The sequence below is a fragment of the Scyliorhinus torazame genome, chromosome 2 (assembly GCF_047496885.1).
Source record: "Scyliorhinus torazame isolate Kashiwa2021f chromosome 2, sScyTor2.1, whole genome shotgun sequence".
Taxonomy (NCBI): Eukaryota; Metazoa; Chordata; class Chondrichthyes; order Carcharhiniformes; family Scyliorhinidae; genus Scyliorhinus; species Scyliorhinus torazame.
In genome coordinates, this window is record NC_092708.1 from 189,044,857 (window position 1) to 189,058,929 (window position 14,073).

General features: G+C 52.4%; 1 protein-coding gene across 4 annotated transcripts in view; it reads left to right on the plus strand.

The window, feature by feature from the left end:
• LOC140394342 (CASP8 and FADD-like apoptosis regulator) overlaps nt 1-14,073 on the plus strand; it is an 80,721-nt gene that overhangs the window by 29,401 nt on the left and 37,247 nt on the right. For all 4 annotated transcript variants that reach the window (XM_072481557.1, XM_072481544.1, XM_072481562.1 and 1 more), the window contains exon 6: nt 13,116-13,225. In XM_072481557.1, coding sequence (XP_072337658.1) covers nt 13,116-13,225 — 110 coding nt within the window. The remainder of the gene's footprint in view (nt 1-13,115; nt 13,226-14,073) is intronic.

The window sequence follows — 14,073 nt, forward strand, 5'->3', positions numbered from 1 at the left end:
CACTGGGGAGGATGAACACTGGGGAGTGGGGTAACACATGGGAGGATGAACACTGGGGGGTGGGGTAACACTGGGGAGAATGAACATTGGGGGGTGGGGCAACACTGGGGCGGATGAACACTGGGGAGTGGGGTAACACTGGGGAGGATGAACACTGGGGAGTGGGGTAACACTGGGGAGGATGAACATTGGGGAGAATGAACACTGGGGAGAGGGGTAACACTGGGGAGGATGAACATTGGGGAGTGGGGTAACACTGGGGAGTGGGTAACACTGGGGAGGATGAACACTGGGGCGGTGGGGTAACACTGGGGAGTGGGGTAGCACTGGGGAGTGGGGTAACACTGGGGAGGATGAACACTGGGGAGTGGAGTAACACTGGGGAGAATGAACACTGGGGAGTGGGGTAACGCTGGGGAGGATGAACACGGGAGTGGGGTAACACTGGGGAGAATGAACACTGGGGAGTGGGGTAACACTGGGGAGGATGAACACTGGGGAGTGGAGTAACACTGGGGAGAATGAACACTGGGGAGTGGGGTAACACTGGGGAGGATGAACACGGGAGTGGGGTAACACTGGGGAGAATGAACACTGGGGAGGATGAACACTGGGGAGTGGGGTAACACTGGGGAGGATGAACACTGGGGAGTGGGGTAACACTGGGGAGGATGCGCACTGGGGAGTGGGGTAACACTGGGGAGGATGAACACTGGGGAGGATGAACACGGGAGTGGGGTAACACTGGGGAGGATGAACACTGGCGGGTGGGGTAACACTGGGGAGAATGAACACTGAGGAGTGGGGTAACACTGGGGAGGATGAACACTGAGGAGGATGAACACTGGGAAGTGGGGTAACACTGGGGAGGATGAACACTGAGGAGTGGGGTAACACTGGGGAGGATGAACACTGGGGAGTGGATTAACACTGGGGAGGATGAACACTGGGAAGTGGGGTAACACTGGGGAGTGGGGTAGCACTGGGGGGATGAACACTGGGGAGTGGGGCAACATTGGGGAGGATGAACACTGGGGAGTGGGGCAACATTGGGGAGTGGGGTAACATTGGAGAGTGGGGCAACACTGGGGAGTGGGGTAACACTGGGGGGATGAACACTGGAGAGTGGGGTAACACTGGGAAGTGGGGTAACACTGGGGAGGGGGGTAGCACTGAGGGGATTAACACTGGGGAATGGGGTAACACTGGGGAGTGGGTAACACTGGGGAGGATGAACACTGGGGAGTGGGGTAACACATGGGAGGATGAACACTGGGGGGTGGGGTAACACTGGGGAGAATGAACATTGGGGGGTGGGGCAACACTGGGGCGGATGAACACTGGGGAGTGGGGTAACACTGGGGAGGATGAACACTGGGGAGTGGGGTAACACTGGGGAGGATGAACATTGGGGAGAATGAACACTGGGGAGAGGGGTAACACTGGGGAGGATGAACATTGGGGAGTGGGGTAACACTGGGGAGTGGGTAACACTGGGGAGGATGAACACTGGGGCGGTGGGGTAACACTGGGGAGTGGGGTAGCACTGGGGAGTGGGTAACACTGGGGAGGGTGAACACTGGGGAGTGGGGTAACACTGGGGAGGATGAACACTGGGGGGTGGGGTAACACTGGGGAGTGGTGTAGCTCTGGGGAGTGGGTAACACTGGGGAGGATGAACACTGGGGAGTGGGGTAACACTGGGGAGGATGAACACTGGGGGGTGGGGTAACACTGGGGAGTGAGGTAGCACTGGGGGGATGAACACTGGGGAGTGGGGTAACACTGGGGAGTGGGGCAACACTGGGGAGTGGGGCAACACTGGGGAGTGGGGTAGCACTGGGGGGTTGAACACTGGGGAGTGGGGTAACACTGGGAAGTGGGGTAACATTGGGAAGTGGGGTAACACTGGGGAGTGGGGTAACACTGGGGAGTGGGGTAGCACTGGGGAGGATGAACACTGGGGAGTGGGGTAACACTGGGGAGTGGGGCAACACTGGGGAGTGGGGTAGCACTGGGGGGATGAACACTGGGGAGTGGGGTAACATTGGGGAGTGGGGCAACACTGGGGAGTGGGGTAGCACTGGGGGGATGAACACTGAGGAGTGGGGTAACACTGGGAAGTGGGGTAACACTGGGGAGTGGGGTAAGACTGGAGAGTGGGGTAACACTGGAGAGTGGGGTAACACTGGGAGGATGAACACTGAGGAGTGGGGTAACACTGGGGAGTGGGTAACACTGGGGAGTGGGGTAACACTGGAGAGTGGGGTAACACTGGGGAGTGGGGTAACACTGGAGAGCGGGGCAACACTGGAGAGCGGGGTAACATTGGGGAGCGGGGTACCACTGGAGAGTGGGGTACCACTGGAGAGTGGGGTAACACTGGAAGTGGGATAACACTGGGGAGTGGGGTAACACTGGGGAGTGGGGTAACACTGGGGAGAATGAACACTGGGGAGTGGGGTAACACTGGGGAGAATGAACACTGGGGAGTGGGGTAACACTGGGGAGTGGGGTAACACTGGGGTGGATGAAAACTGGGGAGTGGGGTAACACTGGGGAGTGGGTAACACTGGGGAGGATGAACACTGGGGAGTGGGGTAACACTGGGGAGGATGAACACTGGGGGGTGGGGTAACACTGGGGAGTGAGGTAGCACTGGGGGGATGAACACTGGGGAGTGGGGTAACACTGGGGAGTGGGGCAACACTGGGGAGTGGGGCAACACTGGGGAGTGGGGTAGCACTGGGGGGTTGAACACTGGGGAGTGGGGTAACACTGGGAAGTGGGGTAACATTGGGAAGTGGGGTAACACTGGGGAGTGGGGTAACACTGGGGAGTGGGGTAGCACTGGGGAGGATGAACACTGGGGAGTGGGGTAACACTGGGGAGTGGGGCAACACTGGGGAGTGGGGTAGCACTGGGGGGATGAACACTGGGGAGTGGGGTAACATTGGGGAGTGGGGCAACACTGGGGAGTGGGGTAGCACTGGGGGGATGAACACTGAGGAGTGGGGTAACACTGGGAAGTGGGGTAACACTGGGGAGTGGGGTAAGACTGGAGAGTGGGGTAACACTGGAGAGTGGGGTAACACTGGGAGGATGAACACTGAGGAGTGGGGTAACACTGGGGAGTGGGTAACACTGGGGAGTGGGGTAACACTGGAGAGTGGGGTAACACTGGGGAGTGGGGTAACACTGGAGAGCGGGGCAACACTGGAGAGCGGGGTAACATTGGGGAGCGGGGTACCACTGGAGAGTGGGGTACCACTGGAGAGTGGGGTAACACTGGAAGTGGGATAACACTGGGGAGTGGGGTAACACTGGGGAGTGGGGTAACACTGGGGAGAATGAACACTGGGGAGTGGGGTAACACTAGGGAGAATGAACACTGGGGAGTGGGGTAACACTGGGGAGAATGAACACTGGGGAGTGGGGTAACACTGGGGAGTGGGGTAACACTGGGGTGGATGAAAACTGGGGAGTGGGGTAACACTGGGGAGTGGGGTAACACTGGAGAGTGGGGTAACACTAGAGATTGGGGTAACACTGGGGAGTGGGGTAACACTGGAGAGTGGGGTAACACTGGAGAGTGGGGTAACACTAGAGATTGGGGTAACACTGGAGAGTGGGGTAACACTGGAGAGCGGGGTAACACTGGAGAGCGGGGTAACATTGGGGAGTGGGGTACCACTGGAGAGTGGGGTACAAACTCTGGTTTGTTGCCGGTGCCACGTGATAGCGAGGCTAGGAATAGGGAGAGAGTGCAGTTGAACACGTGGCTGCAGGAATGGTGTAGGAGGGAGGGCTTCAGGTATTTGGATAATTGGAGCGCATTCTGGGGAAGGTGGGACCTGTACAAGCAGGACGGGTTGCATCTGAACCAGAGGGGCACCAATATCCTGGGAGGGAGGTTTGCTAGTACTCTTCGGGAGGGTTTAAACTAATTTGGCAGGGGAATGGGAACCGGATTTGTAGTCCAGCAACTAAGGTAGCCGATATTCAGGACGCCAAAGCATGTAATGAGGCAGTGGGGAAGGGAACACTGACAAAGGAGAGTATTTGCAGGCACGGAGATGGGTTGAAGTGTGTATACTTCAACGCAAGAAGCATCAGGAATAAGGTGGGTGAACTTAAGGCATGGATCGGTACTTGGGACTACGATGTGGTGGCCATCACGGAAACTTGGATAGAAGAGGGGCAGAAATGGTTGTTGGAGGTCCCTGGTTATAGATGTTTCAATAAGATTAGGGAGGGTGGTAAAAGAGGTGGGGGGGTGGCATTATTAATTAGAGATAGTATAACAGCTGCAGAAAGGCAGTTCGAGGAGTATCAGCCTATTGAGGTAGTATGGGTTGAAGTCAGAAATAGGAAAGGAGCAGTCACCTTGTTAGGAGTTTTCTATAGGCCCCCCAATAGTAGCAGAGATGTGGAGGAACAGATTGGGAAACAGATTTTGGAAAGGTGCAGAAGTCATAGGGTAGTAGTCATGGGCGACTTTAACTTCCCAAATATTGAGTGGAAACTCTTTAGATCAAATAGTTTGGATGGGGTGGTGTTTGTGCAGTGTGTCCAGGAAGCTTTTCTAACACAGTATGTAGATTGTCCAACCAGAGGAGGGGCAATATTGGATTTAGTACTGGGTAATGAACCAGGGCAAGTGATAGATTTGTTAGTGGGGGAGCATTTTGGAGATAGTGACCACAATTCTGTGACTTTCACTTTAGTAATGGAGAGGGATAGGTACGTGCAACAGGGCAAGGTTTACAATTGGGGGAAGGGTAAATACGATGTTGTCAGACAAGAATTGAAGTGCATAAGTTGGGAACATAGGCTGGCAGGGAAGGACACAAGTGAAATGTGGAACTTGTTCAAGGAACAGGTGCTACGTGTCCTTGATATGTATGTCCCTGTCAGGCAGGGAAGAGATGGTCGAGTGAGGGAACCATGGTTGACAAGAGAGGTTGAATGTCTTGTTAAGAGGAAAAAGGTGACTTATGTAAGGCTGAGGAAACAAGGTTCAGACAGGGCATTGGAGGGATATAAGATAGCCAGGAGGGAACTGAAGAAAGGGATTAGGAGAGCTAAGAGAGGGCATGAACAATCTTTGGCGGGTAGGATCAAGGAAAACCCCAAGGCCTTTTACACATATGTGAGAAATATGAGAATGACTAGAGCGAGGGTAGGTCCGATCAAGGACAGTAGCGGGAGATTGTGTATTGAGTCTGAAGAGATAGGCGAGGTCTTGAATGAGTACTTTTCTTCTGTATTTACAAATGAGAGGGGCGATATTGTTGGAGAGGACAGTGTGAAACAGATTGGTAAGCTCGAGGAAATACTTGTTAGGAAGGAAGATGTGTTGGGCATTTTGAAAAACTTGAGGATAGACAAGTCCCCCGGGCCTGACGGGATATATCCAAGGATTCTATGGGAAGCAAGAGATGAAATTGCAGAGCCGTTGGCAATTATCTTTTCGTCCTCACTGTCAACAGGGGTGGTACCAGGGGATTGGAGAGTGGCGAATGTCGTGCCCCTGTTCAAAAAAGGAACTAGGGATAACCCTGGGAATTACAGGCCAGTTAGTCTTACTTCGGTGGTAGGCAAAGTAATGGAAAGGGTACTGAAGGATAGGATTTCTGAGCATCTGGAAAGACACTGCTTGATTAGGGATAGTCAGCACGGATTTGTGAGGGGTAGGTCTTGCCTTACAAATCTTATTGAATTCTTTGAGGAGGTGACCAAGCATGTGGATGAAGGTAAAGCAGTGGATGTAGTGTACATGGATTTTAGTAAGGCATTTGATAAAGTTCCCCATGGTAGGCTTCTGCACAAAGTAAGGAGGCATGGGATAGTGGGAAATTTGGCCAGTTGGATAACGAACTGGCTAACCGATAGAAGTCAGAGAGTGGTGGTGGATGGCAAATATTCAGCCTGGATCCCAGTTACCAGTGGTGTACCGCAGGGATCAGTTCTGGGTCCTCTGCTGTTTGTGATTTTCATTAATGACTTGGATGAGGGAGTTGAAGGGTGGGTCAGTAAATTTGCAGACGATACGAAGATTGGTGGAGTTGTGGATAGTAAGGAGGGCTGTTGTCGGCTGCAAAGAGACATAGATAGGATGCAGAGCTGGGCTGAGAAGTGGCAGATGGAGTTTAACCCTGAAAAGTGTGAGGTTGTCCATTTTGGAAGGACAAATCTGAATGCGGAATACAGGGTTTACGGTAGAGTTCTTGGCATTGTGGAGGAGCAGAGAGACCTTGGGGTCTATGTTCATACATCTTTGAAAGTTGCCACTCAAGTGGATAGAGCTGTGAAGAAGGCCTATGGTGTGCTCGCGTTCATTAACAGAGGGATTGAATTTAAGAGCCGTGAGGTGATGATGCAGCTGTACAAAACTTTGGTAAGGCCACATTTGGAGTACTGTGTACAGTTCTGGTCGCCTCATTTTAGGAAGGATGTGGAAGCTCTGGAAAAGGTGCAAAGAAGATTTACCAGGATGTTGCCTGGAATGGAGAGTAGGTCTTACGAGGAAAGGTTGAGGGTGCTAGGCCTTTTCTCATTAGAGCGGAGAAGGATGAGGGGCGACTTGATAGAGGTTTATAAGATGATCAGGGGAATAGATAGAGTAGACAGTCAGAGACTTTTTCCCCAGGTGGAACACACCATTACAAGGGGACATAAATTTAAGGTGAAAGGTGGAAGATATAGGAGGGATATCAGAGGTAGGTTCTTTACCCAGAGAGTAGTGGGGGCATGGAATGCACTGCCTGTGGAAGTAGTTGAATCGGAAACATTAGTGACCTTCAAGCAGCTGTTGGATAGGTACATGGATTACGGGAAAATGATATAGTGTAGATTTATTTGTTCTTAAGGGCAGCACGGTAGCATTGTGGATAGCACAATTGCTTCACAGATCCATGGTCCCAGGTTCGATTTCGGCTTGGGTCATTGTCTGTGCGGAGTCTGCACGTCCTCCCCGTGTCTGCGTGGGTTTCCTCCGGGTGCTCCGGTTTCCTCCCACAGTCCAAAGATGTGCGGGTTAGGTGAATTGGCCAATGATAAATTGCCCTTAATGTCCAAATTGCCCTTGGTGTTGGGTGGAGGTGTTGAGTTTGGGTAGGGTGCTCTTTCCAAGAGCTGGTGCAGACTCAGGGGGCCGAATGGCCTCCTTCTGCACTGTAGATTCAATGATAATCTATGATTAATCTAGGACAAAGGTTCGGCACAACATCGTGGGCCGAAGGGCCTGTTCTGTGCTGTATTTTCTATGTTCTATGGAGAGTGGGGTAACACTGGAAGTGGGGTAACACTGGGGAGTGGGGTAACACTAGGGAGGATGAACACTGGGGAGTGGGGTAACACTGGGGAGAATGAACACTGGGGAGTGGGGTAACACTGGGGAGTGGGGTAACACTGGGGTGGATGAAAACTGGGGAGTGGGCTAACACTGGGGAGTGGGGTAACACTGGAGAGTGGGGTAACACTGGAGAGTGGGGTAACACTGGAGAGCGGGGTAACATTGGGGAGTGGGGTACCACTGGAGAGTGGGGTACCACTGGAGAGTGGGGTACCACTGGAGAGTGGGGTACCACTGGAGAGTGGGGTAACACTGGAAGTGGGGTAACACTGGGGAGCGGGGTAACACTAGGGAGGATGAACACTGAGGAGTGGGGTAACACTGGGGAGAATGAACACTGGGGAGTGGGGTAACACTGGGGAGTGGGGTAACACTGGGGAGTGGGGTAACACTGGGGAGTGGGGTAACACTGGGGAGTGGGGTAACACTGGGGAGTGGGGTAACACTGGGGAGTGGGGTAACACTGGGGTGGATGAAAACTGGGGAGTGGGATAACACTGGAGAGTGGGGTAACACTGGCGAGTGGGGTACCACTGGAGAGTGGGGTACCACTGGAGAGTGGGTAACACGGGGGTGTGGGGTAACACGGGGGAGTGGGATGTGACAGTTTTACAGGAAACGCGTCTGAAGATTGGGGATCAAGCTAAGCTTAGGAAAGGGGCAGGGCAGGTATTTCACTCTGGATAGCACGGTAGCACAGTGGATAGCATAATTGCTTCACAGCTCCAGGGTCCCAGGTTCGATTCCGGCTTGGGTCACTGTCTGTGCGGAGTCTGCACGTTCTCCCCGTGTGTGCGTGGGTTTCCTCCGGGTGCTCCGGTTTCCTCCCACAATCCAAAGACGTGCAGGTTAGGTGGATTGGCCATGCTAAATTGCCCTTAGTGTCCAAAAATTGGCCTCAGGGTTGGTTGAGTGGGGTTACTGGGTTATGGGGATAGGGTGGTGTGGGCCTTGGTAGGGTGCTCTTTCCAAGAACCGGTGCAGACTCGATGGGCTGAATGGCCTCCTTCTGCACTATAAATTCTATGATTCTATGATTTGATTTTTTAGACAAGCGGGTTAGCAGTCTTGATAAATAAATGGGTCGCTTTTGAAGTGGGGAACATAGTGGTAGACTCTGAGGGAAGGTTCGTTATGGTAAGTGGGAAATTGGAGGAGATGCCGGTGGTATTGGTGAATGGTTATGCCCCGAACTGGGTTTATGAGGCGGGTGGTGGGGAAGATTCCAGACCTGGACACTCACCGGTTGATAATGGGAGAGGATTGTAACACAGTTTTGGAGCCAAAATTGGATCGGTCGAGTCCGAGGTTGGGGAGAGTATCGGCGGTGGAGGCTGGATGGGGGATGTTGGCAGATGAGGAGGTATGTGAGTGGGTGAGGGCTGCCATTCGTGGGTACGTGGAGCTGAATGACACGGATGAGGTTTTGTCCGCCACGCTGTGGGAGGCATTGAAGGAAGTAGTAAGGGGAGAGTTTATTTTGACATGGGCACACAGGGATAAGACGGAGCAGCGGAGATGGCGAGGTTAGTGGATGAGATCTTGCAGGTGGATAGGAGATAATCGGAGGCCTGGTGGGGGTGAATGGGGTGTTTGGGGATTTTGAGGCTGTATGCAGGGCAGCACGGTGGCGCAGTGGTTAGCTCTGCTTCTTCACGGCGCTGAGGTCCCAGGTTCGATCCCGCTCTGGGTCACTGTCCGTGTGGAATTTGCACATTCATAGATTATCATAGAATTTACAGTGCAGAAGGACACCATTCGGCCCATCGAGTCTGCACTTGCTCTCGGAAAGAGCACCCTACCCAAGGTCAACACCTCCACCCTATCCCCATAACCCAGTAACCCCACCCCAACACTTAAGGGCAATTTTGGATACTAAGGGCAATTTACCATGGCCAATCCATCTAACCTGCACATCTTTGGACTGTGGGAGGAAACCGGAGCACACGGAGGAATCCCACGCACACACGGGGAGGATGTGCAGACTCCGCACAGACAGTGACCCAAGCCGGAATCAAACCTGGGGCCCTGGAGCTGTGAAGCAATTGTGCCATCCACAATGCTACCGTGCATGCACCTATCCACAATGCTACCGTGCATTCTCCCCATGTTTGCGTGGGTTTTGCCCCCACAACACAAAGATGGATTGGCCACGTTAAGTTGGAAAGAATGAATTGGGTACTCTAAATTTATTTTTTTTGTAAAATTTTTTTTTAAAAGAGGCTTTATGAGTTGGAACCCTCAGCCGGGGTGGAGGGAATGAGGTGTTTTTTTGAGGAATTGGAGTTCCCGAGGAGGACCTGGTGGAGGGACCGGGAGCCCCCATTGGGCTGGTGGAAGTGGTGGAGGATATGGGGGCGATGCAGGCGGGGAAGGCCCGGGCCAGGACCCGTTTCCAGTGGAACTTTACAAACAATTTTTGGGGGGCCTGGGGCCCCTGCTGGCCTGGGCGTTCAATGAGATGAGTGAGCAGGGGGTGCTCCCCCGACGCTATTGCAAGCCTCGATTTCCTTAATTTTAAAGAGGGACAAGGATCCTGGCCAATTGGCCAGTGTGGGCCCTACTGGCCAATTTTGCTGTTCAATGTGGATGCCAAGTTACTGGCCAAGATCTTGGCCTCAAGGATTGAGGACTGTGCCGGGTGCGATAGGGGAGGCCCAGGCATCTGTCAGCCAACATCAGGCGGCTGTTGAATGATATAATTTTTAAAAAAATGTTAAATATAAATTTAGAGTACCCAATTCATTTTTTCCAATTAAGGGGCAATTTAGCGTGGCCAATCCACCTAGCCTTCACATCTTTGGGTTGTGGGGGTGAAACCCACGCAAACACGGGGAGAATGTGCAAACTCCACAAGGACAGTGATCCAGAACCGGGATCGAACCTGGGATCTTGGCGCCGTGAGGCAGCAGGGCTAATCCACTGCGCCACCGTATTGCCCCGCTGAATGATATAATGATGCCCCCGAAGGGACAAAGTGTGGAGGTGGTGGTCGCCATGGGTGAGGAGAAGACCTTCGACCAAGTGTAGTGGGACTATTTGTGGGAGGTGCTGGGGCGGTTTGGGAGGGGTTTGTGGACTGGGTCCGGCTGTTGTGCCAGGCACTGGTAGCAAGTGTGGGAATGAACCGGGTGAGCTCGGAATTTTTCAGGTTGTACCGTGGTTCAAGCAAGGAGGCTGGAGAAGAGGCTGGGGGAGTTGCCGTTTAGAGTGGTGTGGGGGAACTTTCGATATCTGGGTATTGGGGTGGCGTGGGGGTGGGAGCAGCTGCACAAGCTGAATTTGGCTCGGTTGGTGGAACAGATGAAAGGGAATTTCAGGAGGTGGGATGTACTCCCGCTGCCACTGGCGGGACGGGTGTAATTGGTGAAGATGACGGTTCTCCCGAGGTTCTTGTTTGTGTTTCAGAACCTCCCGATCTTAATTCCCAAGGCTTTATTTTCAGGAGGGCGAATGCGCTGATTTTGGGGTTTGTTTGGGCGGATAAAGCCCCGCGGGTGAAGGTGGTGCTGCTGGAGCGGGGTCGGGGGGGGGGGGGGGCAGCCTTTTGTAAACACTCTAGTTTGGGGGCACTGTTGACGGCGCCTTTGCCATTCTTGCTGGCCTGATATTCCACAAGCCTGCTGGTGGTGGCAGCCCTGGGGGTGAGGGGACAGTGGTGGCAGCACCTGGGGCTGGAGGGGGCCTCGGTTTGGGCACCGATTTGTGGGAATCACAGGTTTGTTCCAGGGGGTGCTGGATGGGGGATTTTGGGCGTGGCAACGGGCGGGGATTGAGCAGTTTGGGGATCTTTTCATTGAGGGCAGCTTTCCGAGCTTAGTGAAGGAGTTTGAGTTTCCACCGGGAATGGGCAGGTGAGGGATTTTGTCGGTACCGTCCTTTCCTCACCTGCCGCCCCAGGGGCTGCAGGACAAGGTGGTGATAAGAACAGGGGTAGGGGAGGGTAAAGTTCAGAAATTTACAAGGAGTTGATGGATGGGGAGGGAACCCCGATCGGGTAGTGAAGTGCAAGTGGGAGGAAGAGTTGGGTAGGGAGTTGGAGGCTGGGGTGAGGGAGGAGGCTTTGAGGAGAGTGAATGTATCCTTATTATGCGGTAGCCTTATCTTATTCAGTTTAAGGTGGTCCACAGGGCGCACATGTCGTGGCCAGGATGAGCATGTTTTTTGAAGGTGAGGAGGATAGGTGAGGGTGTTGTGCGGGTGGGCCCGCAAATGATATCCACATGTTTTGGGCCTGTCTGAAGCTTTGGGGATTCTGTCAGGCGTTCGCCAATGTTATGCCGGAGGTGCTGAAGGTGAATGTGGTCCCGAGTTCAGAAGTGGTGATCTTTGGAGTGTGAGAAGACCAGGGGGGCGAGAGAGGCCGATGTTTTGGCCTTTGCCTCCCTGATAGCCCGGAGACAGATATTATTAGAATGGAGGGACTCGGGGCCACTGAAACATGGGGGTGTGTGGCTGAGCGACCTGGCAGAGTTTCTCAGGCTGGAAAAGATAAAGTTTGCCTTGAGAGTGTCTGTCATGGGGTTTGCCCGGAGATGGTAGCCGTTCATCGACTTCTTTAAGATCAGTTAAAATGTCAGCAGTGGGGGGGGGGGGTGGGAAATAAAATGCGGAGGTAGGGGAGCTGGGGGAGTGGGGTGCGGGATGGTGGGGTGTTAGGTACTTAGTTGATTTGGTTATTTGCAGCCCTGTTGGCTTGTTTTATTTTGTGATTGTCTTTGATGTGTAAATATATATAAATGTGTCAATAAAATATATTTTAAAAAAAAATGCAATGAACAGATAGAGAAACTAATCAGAAAGGCTGATGATCAGGGCAGCAGGGTGGTGCAGTGGTTAGCATAGTTGCCTCACGGCGCTGAGGTCCCTGGTTCGATCCCGACTCTGGGTCACTGTCCGCGTGGAGTTTGCACATTCTCCCCGTGTTTGCGTGGGTTTCACCCCCACAACCCAAAGATGTGCAGGGTAGGTGGATTGGCCACGCTAAATTGCCCCTTAATTGGAATACATGAATTGGGTACTCTAAATTTATTTAAAAAAAAAGAAAGGCTGATGAAATGTCGGCCTTTATATCTGGAGAGAATACAAGAGAGCAGAAGTCATGCTTCAGGTATACAAAGCTTAGTTCGGCCACACCTGGAGTTATTGTGTTCAGTCCTGTTCAGTCTGAGGACGGCTATATTGTCCTTCGAGGGAATGCAGTGAGGATTTACCAGAATGATAACTGGATTGCAAGGGTTGAAGAGGAGAGATCACACAAAATAGGGTTTCCTGGAGTTCAGAAGGTTAAAGGATAATCCTTTAATTGAACTTTTCAAGAAATAGTGTAGATAGAGAGTCACTTTTCCACTAGTTGAGGAGTCTGGGGTCAGGAAGCATCATTAAAAAATGGGCCAAACTTTCAGGAAAGAAATTAAGAAACACTTCTTCATGCAAAAGATGTGGTAATTTATACAGTCACTATATAGCTTTAAACCCAGGATGGAGAGAGTTTGTCAACAAAGCTATTGAAGAATATGGGACGAAGGTGGAGTATACACAGGCCTGTAACCTCACTGACTGGTGGAACACGCCCAAGTGGCAAAATGGCTTCCTCATATTTCTAGGTTAGACGGATTAGAGGAAGCTACAGGTTATTTCAGAGGCTAGATTAGCTAGAGGGAGTTAAATGCTATTGCTGGGGTTTGATTGGTTCGAGGGAGTTAGAGGCATTTATGTTGTTAGTGATGTTACTGTTTGTAATCTCTCTTCTCCTCAGCTCCAGGAGCTCATTCCACGCGAAGATCTGATGCGTATCAGAATGTTATCCCAATTTCTGTTCCCTGTCGGGAGCTGGGAATTGGCCCAGAAAATGTGGAACGAAACCGGGTGAGTATCTCTAACAGTGCTCAACCAGCAGCGCCTTGGAAATGTTTAAAAATAAATGGACATAGTTTTAGCCTTCCAGCCACACTTTTCAATCTCTTTCTCATTATGCTGACCCTCACCCAATCTTTAATAATCGAGAGGGTGATTTATGTCAGAACCAGTACTCAATTGAGTTGGTAAAAATGTGTCTGTGTGGTTAGCGGTGAGTGTATTTGCTGAAAATAGAAGTGTGGGGGAGTGTGTGTGCGTAGTGAGTGGGAGAGTGTGTGTAGTGAGTGAGGGAGTGTGTGTGCGTAGTGAGTAGGGGAGTGTGTAGTGAGTGGGGGAGTGTGTGTGCGTAGTGAGTGGGAGAGTGTGTGTAGTGAGTGAGGGAGTGTGTGTGCGTAGTGAGTAGGGGAGTGTGTAGTGAGTGGGGGAGTGTGTGTGCGTAGTGAGTGGGAGAGTGTGTGTAGTGAGTGAGGGAGTGTGTGTGCGTAGTGAGTAGGGGAGTGTGTAGTGAGTGGGGGAGTGTGTGTGCGTAGTGAGTGGGAGAGTGTGTGTAGTGAGTGAGGGAGTGTGTGTGCGTAGTGAGTAGGGGAGTGTGTAGTGAGTGGGGGAGTGTGTGTGCGTAGTGAGTGGGAGAGTGTGTGTAGTGAGTGAGGGAGTGTGTGTGCGTAGTGAGTGGGAGAGTGTGTGTAGTGAGTGGGGGAGTGTGTGTAGTGAGTGAGGGAGTGTGTATGTAGTGAGTAGGGGAGTGTAGTGAGTGGGAGAGTGTGTGTGCGTAGTGAGTGGGAGAGTGTGTGTAGTGAGTGAGGGAGTGTGTGTAGCGAGTGGGAGTGTGTGTGTGTGCGTAGTGAGTGGGAGTGTGT